General features: G+C 41.9%; 1 protein-coding gene across 3 annotated transcripts in view; it reads left to right on the top strand.

Moving 5' to 3' along the window:
• ASXL2 (ASXL transcriptional regulator 2) overlaps positions 1-22,152 on the top strand; it is a 133,084-nt gene that overhangs the window by 22,361 nt on the left and 88,571 nt on the right. The window contains exons 1-2 of one of the 3 annotated variants that reach the window (XM_062573358.1): positions 8,885-8,953; positions 10,901-10,983. In XM_062573358.1, coding sequence (XP_062429342.1) covers positions 8,945-8,953; positions 10,901-10,983 — 92 coding nt within the window. In that variant the 5' untranslated portion in view covers positions 8,885-8,944. Of the gene's footprint in view, positions 1-8,884; positions 8,954-10,900; positions 10,984-21,968; positions 22,075-22,152 lie in introns of those variants that run through there. The other 2 variants (XM_062573357.1, XM_062573359.1) reach the window with 2 other exon arrangements.

Here is a 22,152-nt window from a genome sequence, read left to right as displayed (position 1 = left end):
TCAGCCACTCCTCCCAGCTTGGTATCATCAGCAAACTTGCTGAGGAGGCACTCTGTCCCCTCATCCAGGTCCTTGATGAAGAAGGTGAACAGGATGGGACCCAGTCCTGAGCCCTGGGGGACCCCACTAGCCACAGGCCTGCAATTGGACTCCACACCACTGATGACAACCCTCTGAGCTCTGCCTTTCAGCCACTTCTCAAGCCACCTCACTGTCCACTTGTCTAACCCACACTTCCTGAGCTTCTCTAGGAGGATGTTATGGGAGACAGTGTCCAAAGCCTTGCTGAAGTCAAGGGCGCAATGTCCACTGCTCTCCCCTCATCTACCCAGCCAGTCATTCCATTGTAGAAGGCTATCAGGTTGGTTAAGCAGGGTTTCCCCTTGGTGAATCCATGCTGGCTACTCCTGATCACCTTCTCCTCCATATGTCTGGAGAGGACATCCAGAATGAGCTGTTCCATCCCCCTTCCAGGGATGGAGGTGAGGCTGACCTTCCTGTTGTCCTTGACATCCCTTGCCAGACCCAGTTCCAATTGGGCCTCTAGCCTTCCTCGCTGCATCTCTACATGCTCTGATTGCATTCCTGTAATTCTCCCAAGTAGCCTGTCCCCTCTTCCATGTTCTGTGTACTTTCTTCTGTCTGAATTTGGCCAAGAGCTCCTTGCTCAGCTATGCAGGTCTCCTGCCCCTTTTGCTGCACTTCTTACTCATGGAGATGGACCGCTCTTGAGCTTGGAGGAAGTGATGTTTGAATACTAGTCAGCTCTCCTGGACCCCGCCCCCCTTCCTTGTAGGGCCTTAACCTCCCAGCAGGTCTCTGAAGAGCCCAAAGTCCGCTCTCCTGAAGTCCAGGGTTGCAATCCTGCTTGTTGCAGGTTCATGACCGACTTGCTGTAGCGTTGAGGTCCATATTGTCAGTCTTTCCTGAAGCTTTGGAGGACACTTGCTTACGGGAAAAGTCTTGTAGCACAGGGAAATGCAGCTTTGTAGGCATCAGGAGTCCTGATGCTTCAGACTTCTGCGCGGCGTGCTCGAAGCCAGGAGCGATGGCAGGCAGCACAGTCGAGGGCAGTAGCATTCTCTTGAATGGTATCGCCCGATACAGAGCCTTGAAGTAGGATAGGGACTGTGAGCTTGAGTTCAGCAAAACCATATGAAGAGATATTTTTCCATATTTTTATTGTACTGTCTGTTCCAGCCTTGTCCCCTCTTTTCTAAAGGGGCATAAGGATTTTATGCCACAACAGGAATCCTCTTATTCCATTGCTTATGTTCTGTTTCTGTTAAGGCTAAATAGCCTGTCACTTTTCTTCCTTGAGGTAAAGAACCATGTGTCAAATATGTGCTTCAGCGTTTTGGATGCAATTCTGTGAACAGCCTGGGTAAAATGTGCTTTTGTTTATTCTGATGTAGGTCTGAGGTATGATATGATCTTCCCCCCGGACAGTGCTTGTAAATTGGGATACCAGGTAGAAATGCTTTGAAGAGCAGAGATTTTAATGTGTGTTATTCAGAATTTTGTTTCATTGGGGTAGACTGGTATTTGAAGGGGATTCTTTCTTTTCTGGCTTACCTTGCTTCTTAAATTTAATACTTTAAATTGGAATGGGATGAACAAATTTTTCACACCATAAATTCTGTAAGAAAGCTGCCTCTGTTGCAAGATGTGAAATTAAGAAATGTCTTTTCTGATGACTCTGGTTTTTGGAAGCTTTGCAGAAACTAGAACAGGTTGAGGATGCAGTGTAGTATGTACTATAAAATAGAGAAATCCTTTAACTGTTTTCGTTAATGATGAACCAACTTAGAGTGTCTGAACACCTGAGTTTGCTGCTGGTGCTCAGATTTTGCTTATTCTCAAGTATATAGCTTTACCTATTGTGAACATTGACGCTTCTAAATATTAATAGCTATATTCAAGTAATGGAAGGATTGCTTTTTTGTTTTTATTTTTTTTTCTCTTCTTCCTGTGTCCACTGGTGGCTTTTGCTGGTTTGTTTTTTGACTTGATCTTGGCTAATGTTCAACACAGCAGCAAGGTAGTTGATAAGTCCTGACTCTTAATTTTGAAACCCCTTTTGCAATTTATAATTTGTGGCAGATGAGTAGTTGCTACTTTTTTTTGTACACAGTGGATAGATAAAGGCTTATAAATAAAAGATCTGACTTAGGTGTAGCTATTTTTAGGAGAGTCTCTTTAAGCTCCTTGGACCTGGTTTTTCTGAATTGGCTTGTAAAGCAGTGCAAAAGTTATTGCTGCATCTCAAGATGTGAACTACTTTGCTTATCTCAGTAGGCTGAGATAGGAACTGTAGTAAAAAACTTCTTTCTCAAAGAGCATGACGTGTCTGCTGTTACCAGGATACTGCAAACTAATCGTGATGGTGAGCAGACAAAGTTGGTAGTAGCAGTACAAGAAACTTCAGTCTTGCAGCACAGGATTGGCTGCAGCTAGCAAAAATAGTGGTCCTGCATGGCCATGGAGCAACACTCCGACTCGGTGGCAAGTGGGTTGTTCCTGGCCTCTGTGCCTCTTCATTAAAAGCAGCTATGGATGGAAGTGTCCCAATCCCTGTTTATTTTCCTAAATAAGAAGCAGTCCTGTCATGGTGTGGCTCATGCAGATTTAACTGCTCATGACTAGTATTTGGGATATTTGCAAAATTTGGAATGCTGTTTAAAGCTATTTGATAGGCTACATGCCCTTGGAAAAGACCAAAAATCTGCACTGCTATGGCCAAGGACAATTCACTGAATCCCCTTTCCACCTTCTGGGATGGGTTGACTGAACTGTTGATTCCTGGGTTGTCTTTATGTCTGCCTGGGGATGAGGCTGCATGAGATGTATGTGCTTTGAGGTTTCTGGGAAACATTTGGCCACTGTAACCCGGTCTTTAAATTCTAGTGTAAGCTTTCTGCTATTGGAAGAAGCCATGGCTGCTCAGCCAGAAAAATTATTTTTCAAGATGAGGTTGTCTAGACTGAGTTCAAGCATTGGGCATGTTTCCCAAATCTCGGACCATTTTTGTGACTTTGTTCTATTTAAGCCATACCTACTTGCTTGGTGTTCATGAGATAAAAGGTATGCGGTGATCCAATCTTTTGATGAGGAACTGTGCTTTTGTTCATACTTTTGCAATAATTGCTGTTTTGCTTTTTGTCTTGCTAAATGTTTTTCTGAATTTACACGTGATAGAAGGATTTTCGAAGCTTATTTTATGGCACAGGAGTAGTGGATCAAATGGATGTTTTTTCTACTATGCCTTACATGTAAGTCACAGATAGCAAGTTTTAGGCATGTTTGCCTGACTGCTATTTGTATCTTTTCCCCTTATTATACCTTGGTTTATTTTTAGTTTGTTAGACTGGCGATTTTATGTACTATTTTTCCAGAATTTTGACATGAGGACAACATTTTTGATACTTTTTTTCCCTTTATCTTTCTCTTTTTTTGCATACTATTCTTCCTTCCTCTTATGTTTCCAGTAATTATAAGAACTTAAATGAAACCAACTCAGTTCTCTGATCTCTTCCTTTCTTGCTGCATGGTTAATGGACTTGCTACAGTAGCTCCATGTCTCCCTTGTGTTGGGGAGCCCAGAGTGGGACACAGCACCCTAGATGTGGCCTCACCAGTACTGAGTAGAGGAGGAGGATCATATCCCTTGACCTGCTGTCAGTGCTTTGCTTCATGCAACCCAGGGTGCTGTTGGCCTTGCTCACAAGAGCATGTTGCTGGGTCACGGCTAACTTTTTTGTCCACCAGGACCCCCAGGTCCTTCTCAGCAGAGATGCTTTCCAGCAGGTCAGCCCCCAACTTGTCCTGGTGTGTGGGGTTATTCCTTCTGAGGTGCAGGACCCTACACTTCCCTTCACTGAACTTGAGGAGGCTCCTCTCTGCCAATCTCCAATGTGTCAGTGTCCTTCAAACTGGAGAGTGATTGCACTGCCATTTATGTATCATCAGCAAACTTGCTGAAGGTGCACTCTGCTCCATCGTCTATGTCGCTAATGGAGATATTAAACAGTATTGGACCCAGTTTTGACCACTGGGGGACACTGCTAGTGACTTGCCTCTATCTGGACTTTTGTGCTGCTGATCACAACCTGTGAGCCTGGCAGTTCAGCCAGTTTTCAGTCTGCCTCAGAACCCATTTATCTAGCCTGGACTTCTCAGTTTGAAGATGTTATGGGAGACAGTTTCAAAAGTGTTGCTAAAGTCAAGGTAAACAACGTGCTCTCTCCTTATCCACCAAACTAGTCGTTTCATTGTAGAAGGCTACCAGGTTGATAAGGCATGGCTTTTATTTTCATTGACTCCTCCCAGTCACTTTATGGTATTTGTATGTTTTGAACCGGTTTCCGGGGTTACTTGCTCCATTGCTTTTCTAGAGATTGAGATGAGACTAAGCAGCTTATAGTTCTCCAGATCCTACTCCTTGCCCTTCTGTGTGACAGGAGTGACTATTACTTTTGCCCAGTTCTCAGGAACCTCTCCTGATTGCCATGATCTTTCAGAAATGATCGAGTGACCTTGCAAAGGCATTGGCCAGCTCCTTCAGCACTCAAGGAAAAGTTCCATCAGGTTTCTTGGACTTGTGTATGTTCAGTTTGTTTAAATGTCCCCCGTCCTCTTCTAAGTCTTCATTACTGCAGACTCTCCGCTCGTCCTGGATGCCTGGGATTTCTGAGGCAAATCTTACCAGTAATAATGGAGGCAAGGAATATATTGATCACCTCTGCCTTCTGTGACCCCTGTCACCAGATCCTCTGCAGCATTCAGCAGCTGCCTCACATTTTCCCTAATCTTCCTTTTGCTACCGATATATCTGTAAACCCTTTTTGTTGCCCTCCATATCCCTTGCCACATTCCATTGTAGGTGGACTTTGGATCTCCTAACCCCATCCCTGCCTGATTGAACAGCGTCTCAATATTTCTCCCAAGACACTTGTTCATTGTTTTTTTTTCGTTTGTTTTTGTTTTTTTGTTTTTTTTTTTTTTTTTTGGTTGAGTTTAGTCAGGAGCTCCTTTGCCCATACATCCCTCTTCCCACTCTTCCTGTGAGTCTGGGTGGACTGCGCTTGAGTTTTTAGGAGTGACCCTTTGAAATCTGCCATCTCTCCTGCAAGTCTCTTCTCTCAAGGACCCCATGATGACGTTGTGCCCCTTGACTTCAGCAAGGCTTTGGACACTGTGTCCCATAACATCCTCCTAGAGAAGCTCTGGAAGTGTGGGTTAGACAAGTGGACAGTGAGGTGGCTTGAGAAGTGGCTGAAAGGCAGAGCTCAGAGGGTCGTCATCAGTGGTGTGGAGTCCAGTTGGAGGCCTGTGGCTAGTGGGGTCGCCCAGGGCTCAGGACTGGGTCCCATCCTGTTCACCTTCTTCACCCATGACCTGGATGAGGGGACAGAGTGCCTCCTCAGCAAGTTTGCTGATGATGCCAAGCTGGGAGGAGTGGCTGACACATGTGAGGGCAGTGCTGCCATTCAGAGAGACCTGGAGAGGCTGGAGAGTTGGACAGAGAGGAACCTCGTGAGGTTCAACACGGGCAAGTGCAGGGTCCTGCACCTAGGGAGGAATGACCCCAGGCACCAGTACAAGCTGGGGGCTGACCTGCTGGAGAGCAGCTCTGCAGAGAAGGACCTGGGAGTGCTGGTGGGTGACAAGTTGACCATGAGCCAGCAATGTGCCCTTGTGGCCAAGAAGGCCAATGGTCTGCTGGGGTGCATTGGGAAGAGTGTTGCCCAGCAGGTCAAGGCAGCTGATCCTTCCCCTCTCCTCAGCCCTGGGGAGGCCTCATCTCGAGTCCTGTGTCCAGTTCTGGGCTCCCCAGGACAAGAGAGACATGGAGCTACTGGAGAGAGTCCAGTGTAGGGCTATGAGGATGATCAGAGGGCTGGAGCACCTGCCCTGTGAGGAACGTCTGCGAGAGCTGGGCCTGTTCAGCCTGGGGAAGAGCAGACTGAGGGGGGATCTGATCAATGTGTACAAGTACCTGAAGGGAGGGTGTCAAGGGGATGGGGACAAACTCCTTTCAGTTGTCCCGTGTGACAGGACAAGAGGCAATGGGCAGACATTGAAGCACAGGAAGTTCTGCCTGACCGTGAGGGGGAATTTCTTCCCTGTGAGAGTGACGGAGCACTGGAACAGGTTTCCCAGAGAGGTTGTGGAGTCTCCTTCTCTGGAGATCTTCAAGGCCTGCCTGGATGCAACCCTGTCTAACATGCTGTAGGTGACCCTGCTTGAGCAGGGGGGGTTGGACTAGATGATCTCTGGAGGTCCCTTCCAACCTTACTGATCCTAGGAGTCTATGATTCTGTGATAGTCTATGATATTCTATAATAAAGAGATTGCATCTTTTTACTTCATTTTCTGCAGACTGAAGAATTCTGGAGAAGTCAACCTCATTGCTTCTTGTGCAAATGTTGCTTCATTTCTTTTGATCATTCTTGTTCCATGTGCCTTCCATGTGCCTTGCTGGTATTTTAATCTTTGAGTGGATTAGGAGCAAGAACTGCCTGCAGTACTTTAGTCCTCTGTGCATTTGTTCTCCAAGCACATCATAAACCGTTACAGTGCTGTGATAGCTTGTTTGATGCTCTCTTCATTTCCTAGTTCTTTCTCTGGTTCCTTGTTCCTACTTCTGAGAGCTGAATGATGTGTCAGTTTTAAGTGGTCTTCATAGACATGATTATTTCCTCAGTAGAGGTGGCCTTTTTCCTCTGTTTTTGGAGAACATCACCTTAGAGATCTTGAGCTATCTGGTTAGTAATATTTCTTCTGTGCACTTTAGAGTCTTAATTGGTATATGCAGGGAGAGAGGCAAAATAAAATTTCTCATCCATCTCATCTCAATTAGGGTAGGTCAGTGAATGGTCTATGGGTTGGGAAACTGGTTTTCTCTCCCAGTGAACAGGCAGCCTTTTGGGCTACTTGTATGTTTCCGAGGAAGTGTATTCAGTTACAGATTTGTATTATTTTGAAATCAACGTTAATTATTAACTTGGATTTACAGGCACTTGTCTTGTGCATTTGGGAATGGGCCATATTGATCACCATTTCTAGTGTACCCAAACTCACTGCACTGCTTTAGTGGCTCAAACAAAATGACAGTGTTGTGTGTGCGGAAGCTGCCTGAGAGGCATATCGTCCGAAGTTCTTGTGCTCTGGTTACTGCAGTGAGAAATATTCTTGTACATCTTATCCTTTGAAAAGTAACTTGTAGTTTGCACTATGATCTGACAGTAAAAGCAGTCTTTCAAGGATACTGGTAGACAAGAAATTAAAGAAATTTGAGCGGAATCTCAACTGAGCTAAGTCAATAAAACCTGTCCTTGATGGGTGATACTATGCTGTAGCTAACTGTTCGTAGTTTAGAGATTTCCTCTGTGAGATCAATGAAATGTGCTGCCTTTTAACAACCTGTTAACGTGTGTTCTTTGCTCTTTTAGCTTTCTGCTCAGAAAGAGCATGTTCAGGCTGTGAAGGCAAAACAAGCAGCTCAAATCTTACTGTCACCTAGCCTTGAGGGTACTTGCAGCAGTGTCACCCCCTGAATAGTCTTTCATTCAGTGTTGTATTTGTTGTTAGAGCCTGGTGTTGCACAGCTACTTACTCATGCTCCTTCCTGAAGGAAGATGACTGTAGGCAAGTAGAATTAAATTTGGCCATCCTTGCTACTCAAGTTCCTCTAATCAAAGGTTTTATTTATAAACTGCTTGGATCAGGAATGTTGTAGAGAAACTGGTAGAGCTTATTTGGCCTGTGGACTACTAACCCTTGCTGCTTGGGTATGTGGATAGAATCATAGGATAATTCAGGTGCAAGGGACCTCAGGAGGTATCTAGTCCATCCTCCTACTCAAAGCAAAGTCTTGAGGTCACAGCAGATTAGTTGGGGCCTTTACCTGTTTGACCTTGAAAACCTCCAAGGTTAGAGACTCTACAGACTTTTATTTTATTCTTTTTTTTTTAACCTCACTGTGAAAAAGGTTTTTCCTTATTACTTCTATAGCTTTCTTGTTTCAACTTAAACCCGGTGTCTCGTCCTCCCATCATGTACCCCTATGAAGAGCCTGGCTCTGTCTTTATAACCCTCTCACAGGTATTGGAACGCTGCCCTTCAGCCTTCTCTTCTCTAGGCTGAATAAGCCCAGTCCTTACAGCCTCTCATCATACAAAGCAAGTGCTCCAGTCTCCTGAGCTGCTGGCCGACTGCTGACCTCGGCCCAATTTGTCAGCATCTTCCCTGGGTTAGAAAGCAGGGAAAAGAAAGCCTTCCTTCCAAAAGAGACCTTGAGCACATCAGAGGTCGTTGCCAGGCCTTAGAAGTAAGGTTTAGGGGCACATAGGAGGTTCTCACAGATCCCCTGGTGAAGAGGAAAGGCTTGGGCAAGAAGCAGATGTGTTCTGAGAGTTAGCTGCTGCCCGCACAGTTTGCGTTATGGGCAGGGCTTTTGTTTTTATGACTATGGGACCCTCTTTGAGGGACAAGGACTGTTGGGGAGAGATGGGATTCATCTGATGAAGTGGGATCGGAGCAGCTTTGCCAACAGGCTTCCTAATGTAGTGAAGGCGGGTTTAAACTAGACTTGCTGTGGGATGGAGACTGAAAACAGAAGAGAAGTATAGGATGAGGGGAGGCACTCATTTATGAGGCTTTTATGTATGAATGAGGTAGGACTTGTCAAGAGTGCACCCAGATAGTGACAGTCAACAGGAAGATACAGTGCCCAGAACAGAGAATGCTCACTTAAAATTCCTGTGTGTCTGAGATGGTAAATGCCCAAGAGGTAATAGCACTGCTCTTTTTTTCTTCTAGTCTGTTTTGCTTGCTGCAGCGAAGGAACTGATTTCACAGCAGGAAACTGAGACTGTCTAAATCTTCTTGCACTCCATGGGCTTTCAGCGCACTGAGCAGAAAAAGTTTTCAGATCTGTTCTATGTTAATGGTATAAAAGTATACTGGCTGTTTGGAAATGCTTAACAAACCTGAACTGGGTGCTGATATAAATCTAGAAACCAAAGTGGTCTAACTTCATCCACAATCACTTCAACCACCTTAATTTCACATCCTGTTGCTGTGGTACTTCTTATTTATAGCTAGAACAAAAATGGAACGAAAGGGAGGCTGGTACCAGAGTGAGTACAAACTAATCCCACTTAAATCTGTTTAAAAATTTCCTAAAATGAGATTCAGTGTTCTGTTAGTATGGTTCCTTGCAGTGAGCCTGGCTTAACATCAGTCACACAGCAAGTTTAGAAATAGCTTAAGTTGCTGTGAAAGGTAGACTTAAACATGTACGTATCATGTTTAACATAGCTAGAGCTGTAAAAACTAAATGAAGTGTAAAACGTGGGCATTAGCTTGTCTAAGCAGAGATGCATACTGCAGTTCAGCAAGATCTTTTTCAAATTCCTGCCTAAAGAGAACCAAATCTGCATGCATCAGGATAACTTGAGCATTCCTGGGGAGAGTAGGGGGGAGATGCAAGGCTTAAGGGAGACTACATATTTTGTATAGCTTTTGAAGAGAAAAATTAGAACTGGTAATTTCCTTCTATAACAGTCGCTTCTGCCTTTGCAGATGCACATCACTGTTAACCAGAGTCAGAAAGCAAATTAAATAGTTAAAGATATCATTTGGAATTTAAGGGTTGATATGCTGGGTGTAGATCAAAAGCAGGTGATTTGGAAGGAAATGACATTTTATCCCCTCCCAGCAAATGTTGCTTAAAACATCCAAATTATATGTAACACCTAAAATTTTCATTTGGAAGTCTTAAGCTTCCTTCTGCCTGCTTAGCGTATATTACATTTTTTACCTCCTGGTCCTTTTGAAAAGAAAATGATGGATGTTTAGGCATTAGAGTATGGTCTAAATTGAGGCTGCATGGGGTAAGGGGAAGGAATGCATTTGAAAATCTCTACCTACAATTCAAGCTTAAAGTTCCTAAAATATGGTCTGATAATATGCTTCCAATGTAAAAATTGCCAGAGAACCATAACAATGCTAAAACCCAAGTTTTCTTGACCGTCTTTAGTGAAACTGATTATTTGTCACTTTGACTTTGTCTGGTGGTACTTGATATTAACTGACACGATGCAGTCTCTTGTTGCCTTATGGTGCACTTAAGTGTTGCAAACTTTACAGATGCTTAATTTATATCTACAGTCAGAGTAGAAGGAAGATAGTCCTAGGAGAGTTCAAGCCACAGAAGAAATTCTGAAAGTGAAGAATTTTTTTTAATCTAGTTTTATTGGGGGGAAAAAGGCTTGCTAGGAACCCTAATTGTGTTAAATTATCAAGCTTTATTTTAAAAGGACAGATCATCTCCTAGATGTTCTCAGTAAACTTTTGCAGACATGAACAGGAACTATGCTTGTTGGGGCATAAATGTTCATTAAAGTTGTCTGTAAGTGATGAACAGTTATATATCAGCTATCCATTGCCTCAGCAGATTTTATCTGTTTCTATTTTTGGTACCTTAAATATTTGCAAACATTTAAGGACTGAGATTTTGGAAGTCATACCTGAAGTACCTCAGCAGTTCATGAAGAATTACAAAGTGATGCTGATACCCTGGAAGTGACCCTGTTACCATGGAACATGTATATTTTTCTCTTTATGCAGTGTTAGTCAGGGAAGCTGATCTGAAATAAAACTTGGGAGCCTGTGGCCAGTCTTCTGGAAACTCTTCACTCCTTATATTCTGTCTGCCATGCTTGCTTGTGGCTTATTTCAGATGAAGGAGGTAGTGATGAGATTTGTGAAAGCCGGTAGTAGTTCTTTGGTTGTATCCTTCGAGTTGTACAAACCACGAAATGTAGTTTTTGTGCACAATGGAACCTCAAAGTGAAAATGAATAATTTACTCTCAATCTATTTTTGCTTGCCAGGTCCTGGAGAAATACCCTAATACACCTATGAGCCATAAAGAGATTCTTCAAGTTATCCAGAAAGAAGGACTTAAAGAAATCAGGTGAGTTAAGTATCCATAGCAGTAAAACAGGATAATACTTTGGTTCCAACTTAGTTTATTAGCAAACTCTCTCTTATCAAACCTTATTCCATATGCATCTTTGGAACTGAAATGTTAAATGCTTACAGAATTGGAGTCTAGGTCCCATTTTCAAAAAATCTCTTAAGGCACTGGTATTTTCACTGACCAAGCTGAACAAGGTCATACTTAGTTTCCAGATACATGCTACTTGTCTCCAATCTGCAGCACTTGTGTGAGAAAACTAGACCTGATCTGGTAGTTGAGGTTCCAGTTACTGAAGTAAACTTAACTGTTTCTTTCTTTACTTTTTTTTTTTTTTTTTTTTTTTTAGGGTGGGGGGAAAGAATAGAACAGACAATGGGAATGACCTGAAAGAAAACTGTCCAACTAAACCTAAAAACAGCAGCCTCACTTACAAATCTATTTTTAACTTTTATAACTTTTATACTTTTTTCCCTCTTTTTCCTCATGCTATGTGCTTTAGTATTATCTGGAGTAGTGTGTGTTTCTGCTTTATAGATCTTCATCTTCCCCAGCAAACGGGCATACTGAGTGTTTGGGTGCCCTCCTTTGCCCAGTACAGACTTCAAGTGATACTGATCTGCTTTATAAAAGCAGTAGAACTCAATAACAAATTTTGAATTGCTGTTACCATAGCTTAATTCTTGAGTCCTTGCTCACATGCATTGCTTGGAGGTGGACATGTTATTTACTGACATGACGTAACTACTATGATGTAGAGAGTATTTCCATTTCTGCTTTCTAATATCAAAGAAAAAGAGGACAAAAAGGGAATTAAACACCAGTTCATCTATTAAGGAATGAAATAAATGACCAAGTAAAATTTAGGATGGCCACATTCTCCACTCCTCTTTGCCTAGCTTAGTATAATGATTCATCTGCTTTGCAGGAAACATTCAATGGCCCAGCAGTATAGTATCTGCAGTCAATTAGATCTTCCATTCAGGTTACAGACAACGCAAGATGTTCCTTTTTCGGAAATTTGACATTTGATCTACAAACAAAGAAACCAAATATAATTCATTTAGCTCTTTAAGCTACTAGAGCATATAATTTTTGTCAGCCAACATCAGTAGATGTGACAGAAGTGGGGGTTTAGTTCTCATCAGATGAGAACAATTCATTTTGGAGCAGTACCATGTTTGGTCATATCAAAGGCTTACCAGCTTTAAGACACAGCTTCAATCAAATGCATATCCACAAACATTAAGCATGCTTTTCAGCCCTTTGCATGCTACTGAAGATAGAAATGTAGTTGTCGATCCTGGTGGTCTTGCTGATGCCAAAGCATGAGTCAGGTAATCATTAGACTTTAAATGCGGTGAACTTTTTTTCCGTAACACAGAAGGCTGCTTTTAGGCCAGAGCTTTAGGAAAGGGCTCTGATATGATGTGAAATATCCAGTCTGGTTAGCCAGGCCATATTTTTGAACAAAAGGTTTTTAAAAAACAAACAAACAAACAAAAAAAAAAGACGAGAAATGACATGGTGCCATGTAGTCTGTCTTGTCTTGAAATTTTTCTATCACCGTGAATCGAGAATTTAACTTGAGTTGACAAAGTCATTTCCCTCTCTAACAAGCATCAAGAAAGCAAGAGCTGCTCATTGTTCTGAAGTATCCTAAATTCCAAAAGATGTTTGTGGGAGCAGTCAGCTTGATAAACTTTTTTCCAGTCCAACTATCCATCTTACTGACTTAGCAGCATTTGGATGCCATACAGTGCTCCTTCCCTTTTAAAAGATTAAATTGATGTACTAAACATTCATTTAGGTTAAGACTTAAGGTTATCAGTTCTTAAGCAATTCAGTTCCAGTTAGTGCCAGTAATGTTTGTCTGTTGGTGGCTGAATTGGGCCTCTTATAGCCAGTGACAGGTGGACTTAATGCAAATTAACATTTATTAGTGGAAAATCATTTTAGAGAAGATCTAAAAGTTACAAGATGGGTGTGTGGAGCTTACCAGATTTTGAGCCCTCTTATGAGGTGATTCTGGTAGGAAACCATGGCAAAGCCTTTGAAGTGACAAGTTACCTTCCTACAGACCTTGTGGGATGAGGCAGAGAAAAGAACCTGACTGGTGCCCGGTAGCCATCACTTCTGTTTGGCTATGCAGCCAGTCAGCTAATGACTCATGGCACATGCTGCCACTTGGCTAGCTGGCTGGAAGGAAGCTTTTTGAGGGCACTCTGAAATACTTCAGAGGACTAGAAGCACTGATAGTGTTGCAGGGGACTTGAGGCACTAATAGCATTGTGGATGATCTGGAGTTGCAGGGAAGAAGGGTGGCAATTATGATTAGTGTGGGGAAAATAATAATAGTGATTTCTGCTACTTGCAGGACAGATTTTTATTTGGGTAGGGTTGTGTCTTTCAGAAGACTGCTTTTCTAGCAGTACAGAAACCTCAAGTGTTATTGATGGATTATCTTAACTGTTTTTGTAACTGTATCCTAGTACACGAATAAGCACATATGAGCAAAGATTGGGTTACACTGGACTAGAGGATACTTTTTGTAGAACAAGGGAAGATGCTTACTGTTAAAGGATTGCATTTTATACTATTCAGATAAGGACCACTGAATGATTATGTACATTCTTGGCAGAACACTTTGCCATTAAAATATTCCACAGATCAACTGTTCCTCATCAAACTTTGATTTCCTTCTCTTCCATTGCAGAGTTAGAACATAAGAAGCAGTGGGAGGAGGCATACAAAGAGCTTTCTCTTTAAAAAGCTGTTTTTGAAAGCTATAATGGGTCTTCGGTAAAAGGTTCTCCTTATTTCGAAAATTCTTGTCTAGATAAAGAGAATTAAACTGACAGCCAGTGAAAAATATCTTTCACTGTCTTTAGAGATTTATTGCGAAAGTGGTACAACTGAAGTTGTCTGATGGTGAAAGAAGTGTGTATCCAGTGTCCGGCAGATAGCATGATAGCCTCTTCTAGCTGCTTCTCGGGTGTTCTAAATGGTATTGAGACTTTCCTCTCCTGAAGAGGCATGCCTCTCCCTGCCTGGAAGGGGCACAGTACAAAACCCTACAGGAAGGTTTGCTGTGTTAAAATCCAAGAGTTTACATTGTCATAGTAGATTGAATTCATTAATACAATTTTACTTCCCCAAAAGCAGCTGTCATAGCAACACAATTCTTCTTTAGACTCTAAAATTCTTTAGTTTTCTCACAAGTCCAAAGTATATTAAGGACTGTGTCCTTAACAATGCTCCATGATGGCTTTAGTGGTTTTTCTTTTCTTTCAAGAAATAAAACATTTTCATCAGCTCAGTCCCATTTTTGTCATGAACTTATAGGTGAGGAACATCAATAGGCTATTGCTCTACTTCTTAGATGCAATTAGCTTATACAGAATTATTTGGGGAGAATATCTGATAGACTAACTTCTGTGGAGTAAGTATTCCATATGTAAATGTTACATATTCCAGAGAATAATATAATTTCAAGTGAAGTAGTAAGGTAAAGTATCACAGATATTATGCACAACCCTGGTCACAGTTCTGTGGTAATGCGAGCAACTCATTAAATGCTCTCCTAAGAGCTGAAACAATAATGAGCACATTGGCATGCTTCTACGTAAGTGCCTCTCCACTCAGAAAAGTCCCTTTTCAGTATGATTAATTCTACTCTGTTGAGCCACCTTGAGAGCTCAGAGTGAGGAACTTAATTCTGATCTGCACATGGTAGATGGTCCTTGCCTCTGGTAACAGATAAGTTTGGTAATGGGTAACTATTTGCCAGCCCACCATATGGAGTCATGCTTAACCTGTCTTTTTGCTGAGGCTCCTGCTAAGCCCGTTTTCCTCTCCCTTCCCTTGACTAGTTTGCAAATCCAGATGAGTTACAGTGAAGTAGTCTCTACAAAGAAGCTTTGTCTTGCTTTTGCCCTTTTCAAATCGATGTGTGTGATGGCATTGAAGCGGGTAGTGACACTTCTCTTCTGCTATAACTGTGCTTGCATTAAGGACTATGAGTCACCTGTTAATACCGATCAGAAGAGTCGAGTAGCAGTGTTTTACGCCAGCACACTTAGTTTGCAAGTTATGATTATTTATCCATCTTGGGCTTCTAGAACTTGGGAAGCACTGCTTTGAGGGGGATGTGAGTATTAGGACTGAAGAGCCATAGAGGAAGCTTCTCTGGACTTACTGAGCTGAACAAAGAACTGTTTAATTTGAATCTTAGGTGAAGAGTGGTAGATATCAAGTGATTGTCTCCGCATGAAGATTTGTGAGATTTAGTTTCCAGGTTAGAGCTGCATGATCTAGGAAAAAAATTGGCTGAGGTAAGGAGTAGCTTTCTGTTCTAGGTATAACTATGTAAGAGAGATTTCAGGATGAGTTTTGTCTTCATCCTTGATGTCTGTGATCACAATACTGAGGAAATAACTTCTTGCTATGCAGTCTGCTTGCATATTTTAATGAGTCATTTTAACAAGTATCTGCCCCTAGACAGCTTGCAATTGTCTGTATTTTAAAGAAGGTGTTGTATTTTTACTGCTGAACTTGCAGAAAGCTCAAATCTTAAAAGGAAATCAGCAGAGGTCAGAATAAACTTATATTGTTCTTAAAATGTCTGCAGGCTATGTGACATGTTGATGAGTTTGTTATTAGTATTTCCTCAGTGTCATCTGATAATCTAACTAGATGCCTGAAAAATGCCTTGTAAGGCATTACCTGAGAGCAGGAGGAGGCTTGAATTAGTGATTGGAAGGGACCTGTTGTGGGCTTACATTTTCCACTTGTTCCCTACCTCTTGGTTTCTCATGACAGCAGGATACTGGGAAACTGAAAAATAGTTTTTCTGGAGACTTCAGTGCATCAAGAAACCAAATTTGAAGCCTGTTTTCCTGCCACTGCTATGTGGGCAGCCTGGCTGGAGTGGGGCAGATAGGTGGGAGCATTGCTTACCTGGGAAGACCAGACAGATGCTTATGAAATGACCATACCCCATTCAGCTGCAATCAAGTGTACTCAGGAGGACACTATTCAAATAATGTTCTCTGCCTTTATCTAGCTGTGTAACATCTTAAATACTGGTGTGCTTAATTTGTAAGTTTTCTAGTTGCAAAGACTGTAATATGTAGCTTCTTCCCAAAAGGTGGCCAGGGCTTTGTGCATTGTGTTGATCAGCTCTTCCTCAGTATGTTAAGTGTTGCTGAAGGCACATGTGGCCTGCAGGGCACTGACACATGGAAATCCCTTGCCCTTAGGGGAGCCACAAGGAAAAAAAATCTGCCTGGAAGCAGGTTATTGCTTTCAATTTATGCCACTTGTGCCTGTATATTCTTCCCTAAAAGGCTTCCCTCTGCACCTGAGGACTGGAAGAATTATTTTGGTTCCAGCAGTGGCTTCGTAGGCTTCCTACCCTTCACCGAGGCTGTGCTAAAGAGCCTAAGAGAGACTGCTGCTGAGAGCAGTGTTGGCAGAACGCGTTGTACTTACTGGCCACAGGGGGTTTCACCCAGCAGGTCTGGAACACTTGGTTGGTTTGTTTACTTGAAGAAATTAATGATTGGGTAAAGCTTTTCACAACTTTTTAAAATCGGATTTCTAATAAGGAATAACATTTGCCTGGTGATAGCTCTGGCATTCAGTCATGTTGAGGTCACGTAACACAATGTGTGCCAGAAAACTGTGTAGACTGCTCTAAACTATTTGAAGCTACTCATTACTTCAGCATTCTGCAGTTAACCATACTAGAAAACTTACTTGAGCTTGTTCTGTTCATGCTACATTTAAAAACTACTCCTTCAAGTTTAGCTAAGGCTCCTAGGTCATCAACTTTCAACTTGATGCTCTTTTTTGTAGGTGAACTGTCACCTTTAAGACAGTAAGATTTTTGCCCCTGAGAAAACTAGTGACATTGCATAGCAACATGACAGCAGTTTTCAATTTGAAATGTATCAGCTAGTAGCTTATCAAATTTCATGACTCAGTGGTGAAATCCAATTTTATTTCCACAAGATCCTGGAAATTGTATAGTGTTTAAAGCTTTGTGTTAAACTTGTTATATCCAAAATTGGTTTTCATAATTTGGTTTGCTTTTCATTGATACAAATGAAAGCTCATATAAATGAGGTCAGTCTGTTCTGGGAGGCGCACAATGATAGGGTGAGAGGCAATGGACACAAATTGCAAGACAGGAAATTCTGATTAGAGTAAGGAAAAATTCTCTCACCGTACTTTGAGCTGGAGGTTGGGCTGGATGACCTCCAGCGGTTCCTTTCAATCTAAATTCTTCTATAATTCATTGTTTCCAGCCTCATGCTCTTTAGGTGAAGTGGCTGCTGACCCACATGCATGGAGACCTGTTCTTTCGGCTTCAGTGCCTCTTGTGAGATGGTCGTGAATCATTGCAATACCTCAAAACCTTATTAGGCTTATTTGTGGAAAGGCAGTACTGCTAAAAGGACTGCCTTCTCGTATGCACAGATGGAGATACAATACTTGAAGCAGATCATATTCTATTATTACAGAATAGCTTTGTTTTTCCCCCTTTCAGTGTGAAATTGCACATTATACATTATTATTGCATATTATGAATCAGCTTGGAAGGAACTGTAACTAGCTGAAGCCATCAACTTACAAACGTTTAAATTACTTGACATACTTAAATAGTCTGTGAATTAAAAAAGAAGTTCCAGGTGAAGCAGTTCATTTGAAGATTACAAACAAACTGCTTGACTTGGAATTTCTTTGGGTTCATGTCACACGGATTTACTAATATCAAGGTGTGGAGGGGATAGGACAGGGGTTACCAGACCGTTGTGGAGCCACCAGGCTGGATTACCTCCAAACTGCTTTACTCTTCCTAGTTACCTTCTGGTCGTGTGGAAATAATGTGGTATAAAATATCCATACAATTACTTACCATAAATCTAAAACGATATTGCTAACTTCAAAGGGTTATTGCATGCAACATTTCTCGCTCCTAGCTGGAATTCTGGGATTCTTTACTAATATCTTGTTGATAGGTGAAACTTGGATTAGCTGGAAGCATATGCGTGAGTCAGCCTTAGAGGCATACTCATTTTGATTGCAAGACTCTACATCTTCGTTTTTCTGTTTGTTTTATCAGGGGACACTTTGTCCTTCCCTGTTGTAGCTAGAGTCTTTATCTGCAGTTAGCACCTGTGTTTTATCAGGTGAATGATTTGTTTGTTTGTAGACCATAAGATGAAAAGCTGATATTGATGGATGTTTCAGTTTTATCAAACCCTGACAAAATTTGTTTTACTGGTATTAATTGAACCAAAAGTTAAAAGAGGTTTCTGTACAACTGTATCTGTGCAAAAGCACGGACATAGGTTAGTTCTGTGAATAATAGATATAGGGGAAAAATACTGGTTTGAAAAAAAATAAATGTTCAAAGAGAATAGATATATAGAGAGTAATGTTGTAACTATTAGCAGGGAACATTCTTCTGCATATAACGAATGTATTTAAACGTTGACTAGGTGACTCCTTCAATATCCATGATTTATATATAAGGTGGGAAATCTCTAATGAACAAAATTGTCCATTTCTCTTATCTTAGTTGAGACTGTAGGAACAGCAGTTCTTGCTGTCTCATCAGGATAAAATTCATGTCCCTTTTTATCACATGAAAGGGAGTGCAATGAATGCTCTTGCAAGGAGAAAAGTAGGATGATGCTGTAGTGATTAAATACTACAGGAATTTAGTGGGTTGACATTCTTTTGTAGAAACACCAGAGCTAAGATCTCAGAAGAAATCTAGGTTTGAGCTTTAAGATTGTCTTCAGTTTTTAACTAGCTGGTGGTTCTGTAGCAGAAATGCAAAGGGCAAAAAACCCCCAAACAACCAAAAAACAGAACAAAAACCCCAACTCCCTTTTGAAAGTCTTTTAATCCTCAGCGCCCCAAAAGCCTCAGATGGTGGGTGGTACTTTCTGTCATCTTCCTTTATGAACAGAAAATGCTACTTATTTTGGGTTAGGCTCTCAAGGATGTGAACAGCGCACAAATGTCTTTCAAGTTTAGAGTGTCCACATATAAATCTTTTACCTACCTCTGTAGACAATGTCTAAGAAAAACAGACTTCAAGTCTTTATTTAATCTTATCCAGGCCTCAGCACATAATTTAAAAATTCACAAATGCTCCTGTAGGTCAGATTCCATACTAATCTTTATAGATCATTAATTAAAAATAAGTGATTAACTTCAGTGTCTGCTGAAGAACTTCATAGTGTTCTCCAGGCTGTGGTGATCTTCATCCACAAGTGCCTCCTGGGCCCTCTGTTAGGCTTGGTATTAAGGCAGCCCCTCCGACTGCAGTTGCTGACCGCACTCGGCTGCGTCAGGACGCTGCTTTGCTCTTTTGCAAAGACTTGTGAATTTAAGCTTTTGGCATTCAACTCTAAAACCATCTCCATCCCCTGAAATACCCCCAAAACCCATCTACTGCAGAGATGTATAAATTAAGCTCCTTTCTGTTGTATTAGCATTAGTTTGTGTTACTAGTTACTTGGCTAGAGCATGGCTTACCCATGGAAGCATAGTCTGGGATGAAGTAGGATGTGTTCACTTCTGTGGCTTACCAACGCTGAGCTCTTAGCTTCGTTAAACTGTTGGCTGCCCATTTTACTTCTGTACGCTGGGCTTCAATTTTACCTTGAAATCTGAGTCATCAAATACTTCTAGGCCTATGTGAAAGAATAAGAAAAGTAAGTTCCTATACTGCTGCGAGACTTCCAGAGGGTTCCTCTGACTTGTGATAGGAGTTCATTAACAGGAGAAGATCGAAAACTGTCTAACAGTTGTGTGGGGTTGGTAGCCCCTTCTGAGCCTCTTTGAATACCTCTTGAATTCTTCCCGTTCACTTTTAATCTTCCTTCCCCTCCCTCTTGTTTATGCTTATAATAAAGCTTAGTTTTAGTGTTACTGCAGATGTCTAAAACTTCTTAAATTCAGTTCTGGTGGATGGGGAGGAGGGTTCATATAATGATTAGACAATTGTTATGCTAAAGTTTTTAAAGGGGTGTTTCTCTCCTTTTTTTGGGTTGCACTCCAACTCCAGAAGGTAAGAACCACTGCTGATTGTTCTAAAGCTACTGTTCTGTATTAACTCAAACTGCAAAAGCCTTAATTATAAAAGCAACTGCTTGTTTCACACAGACTTAGAAACAAAGTAATAGTAGTTTAACTAGTATTAATGCTTCTGTTACCTTATTCTACCTTTAGTGCATGCTGTTTGCATTAGCATTTTAGTGCAATGCAAACTTGAAAACTTAATCTGCTTGTAAAGTCTGTGGAAAATGTCAGTTAGGCTAACAGCATGTGAATGCTTAGTGTCTTACAAATTAACATTAATGCTGTCTGCAAACCTGAATCTGCGGGGAGGGGGGATGCTTGATTTGCATGACGTATTTCTGTGCATCTTTTGTCTCGGGGGCAGTTGGCACTGCATTTTGGGTGGAGCAAATTTAACATGCAAAATAAACAGCTTTTTCTAAATCATAAACGTATCTTAACAAGCTTGAAGTTGGTACAATGGTATCTGCTTACAATCTCTCTGCTCTGACCCTTCAGGAGATCTGAATTTTTTTTAATCAAAGTTAATGTACTAATGAACAAAAAGCTATTCACGTAAATGTCTGAGTCAAATGGAAAGCGAGGAGGAAGGGGTGCCCAAGGGAAAAAACCAAAGCCCTCACCCTGCAGTGCAGCTGCTGCCTTCGGGCTGCTCTGTACAGCTACGTGCGCGCTTGCGGCGCTCGGCGCTTTGCGTTAGGGTTCGGCGGGGGGCGATGGGGAACTCGGCTCTTCCAGCAGCCGGGCTGCGGGCTGTGCCTGGCCGGCGCTGAACCAGCGCGCACCGAGAAGTACTTCTGTGGCAAGCAGCACCCGCAGAGCCCACCTCTGCCCGCAGCATCCTCCGAAGCCGTAAGGTGGCTCGGCTCTGACCGCAGGCCCTGCGGTGCAAAGGGAGCTATTGGGTGTACCAGCTGAACCTGCGAGACTCTACCGGTGTGCACACGTCAATAAATGCTGTAAACTCTACTAACCATGTTAAAAATGGAGCTTTAATATAAGGTAACCTTTTGACAGGTAAACACACCCCGCCTGCTGTTCAAGTGCAGCTATTTGGGAGCTCAAATACTGCACAATTAAATTTTTCAGGGCCTCAGTATCTCATCCATGTATGACTGAACAAAAATGTCTGTCGCGTTTTGTTTTAAAATTAGAACAAATCAACTGTATTTCTCTGAGAGCTAAGGAGCAAGGCTGATCTGAAAGGCTCCTGTAGCAGTACTGAAAGCAGAGAGGAAAGCACCACCTCCTCCTTTCCATCGACCAGGCAGCTGCTCAGAGCAGAAGTGTCTCATCTTAACCGTGTATGCATTTACCTGTGTTCACAAACCTTTTTTCTTGCTCAGTTTGAAGAAGCTTTGAATTTTATGTGGAATGTAAAATGCCATGATTTAATGAAGGTTTAAATTTGACAGTCCTCAGAAGGAAAAATCGGTATGTACGTGTCCGCCTGAAAAGTCAAAACCTTTAGCGCAACCCTCGGAGGGGCGAGAGCCCGGAGCGCGTGTCTCTGCTGTGCAGTTGGGCTTCTAACCTGCCGCTGGAGCACCAGGATTCTTGCTAAACTGTTTTAGCCTTTCCAGCAACCCAATGAAATAAGAAAGGAACGTGTCCATTCTTCACACAGTAACTGTCACTTACACGGGACGATCGCTCCTGGAGATCAATTTTCTGTTCCATTAATGAAATGGAAGCCACAATGCAGAATATTTCAGTGTTTAAAACTGAACACGTACTTTGAAGCTACCAAAACCTTTGATTTGTTTGGTCAGAAGTATATAAAATACAGTTTGTGTAGCAGCCACTAGTGAAACAGGCTTGTGGATTCTGGTAAATTTGTTAAACTGATTTTTTTTTTTTTTTTTTTTTTTAACTAGGAAGTCAGTGTTAGAAGGAATAATTTCTAAAATGCAGTATTCAGTGGGAAACAATGCTGTTGAGAACAGCTCTCTTACCAGGCTGTTCACTGGGCTAGGTAGTCACTTGGTAAGTATTAATGGGGCCTTGTAGGAGAACATTCTGTATGCTGTGTTTTTGATACTTGTTCTTAAACCATGTCTTTTG

This window comes from Rhea pennata, chromosome 3 (genome assembly GCF_028389875.1).
Source record: "Rhea pennata isolate bPtePen1 chromosome 3, bPtePen1.pri, whole genome shotgun sequence".
Taxonomy (NCBI): Eukaryota; Metazoa; Chordata; class Aves; order Rheiformes; family Rheidae; genus Rhea; species Rhea pennata.
Note: the sequence above shows the minus strand (reverse complement) of the source record. Positions and strands in the feature narration are given on the sequence as shown.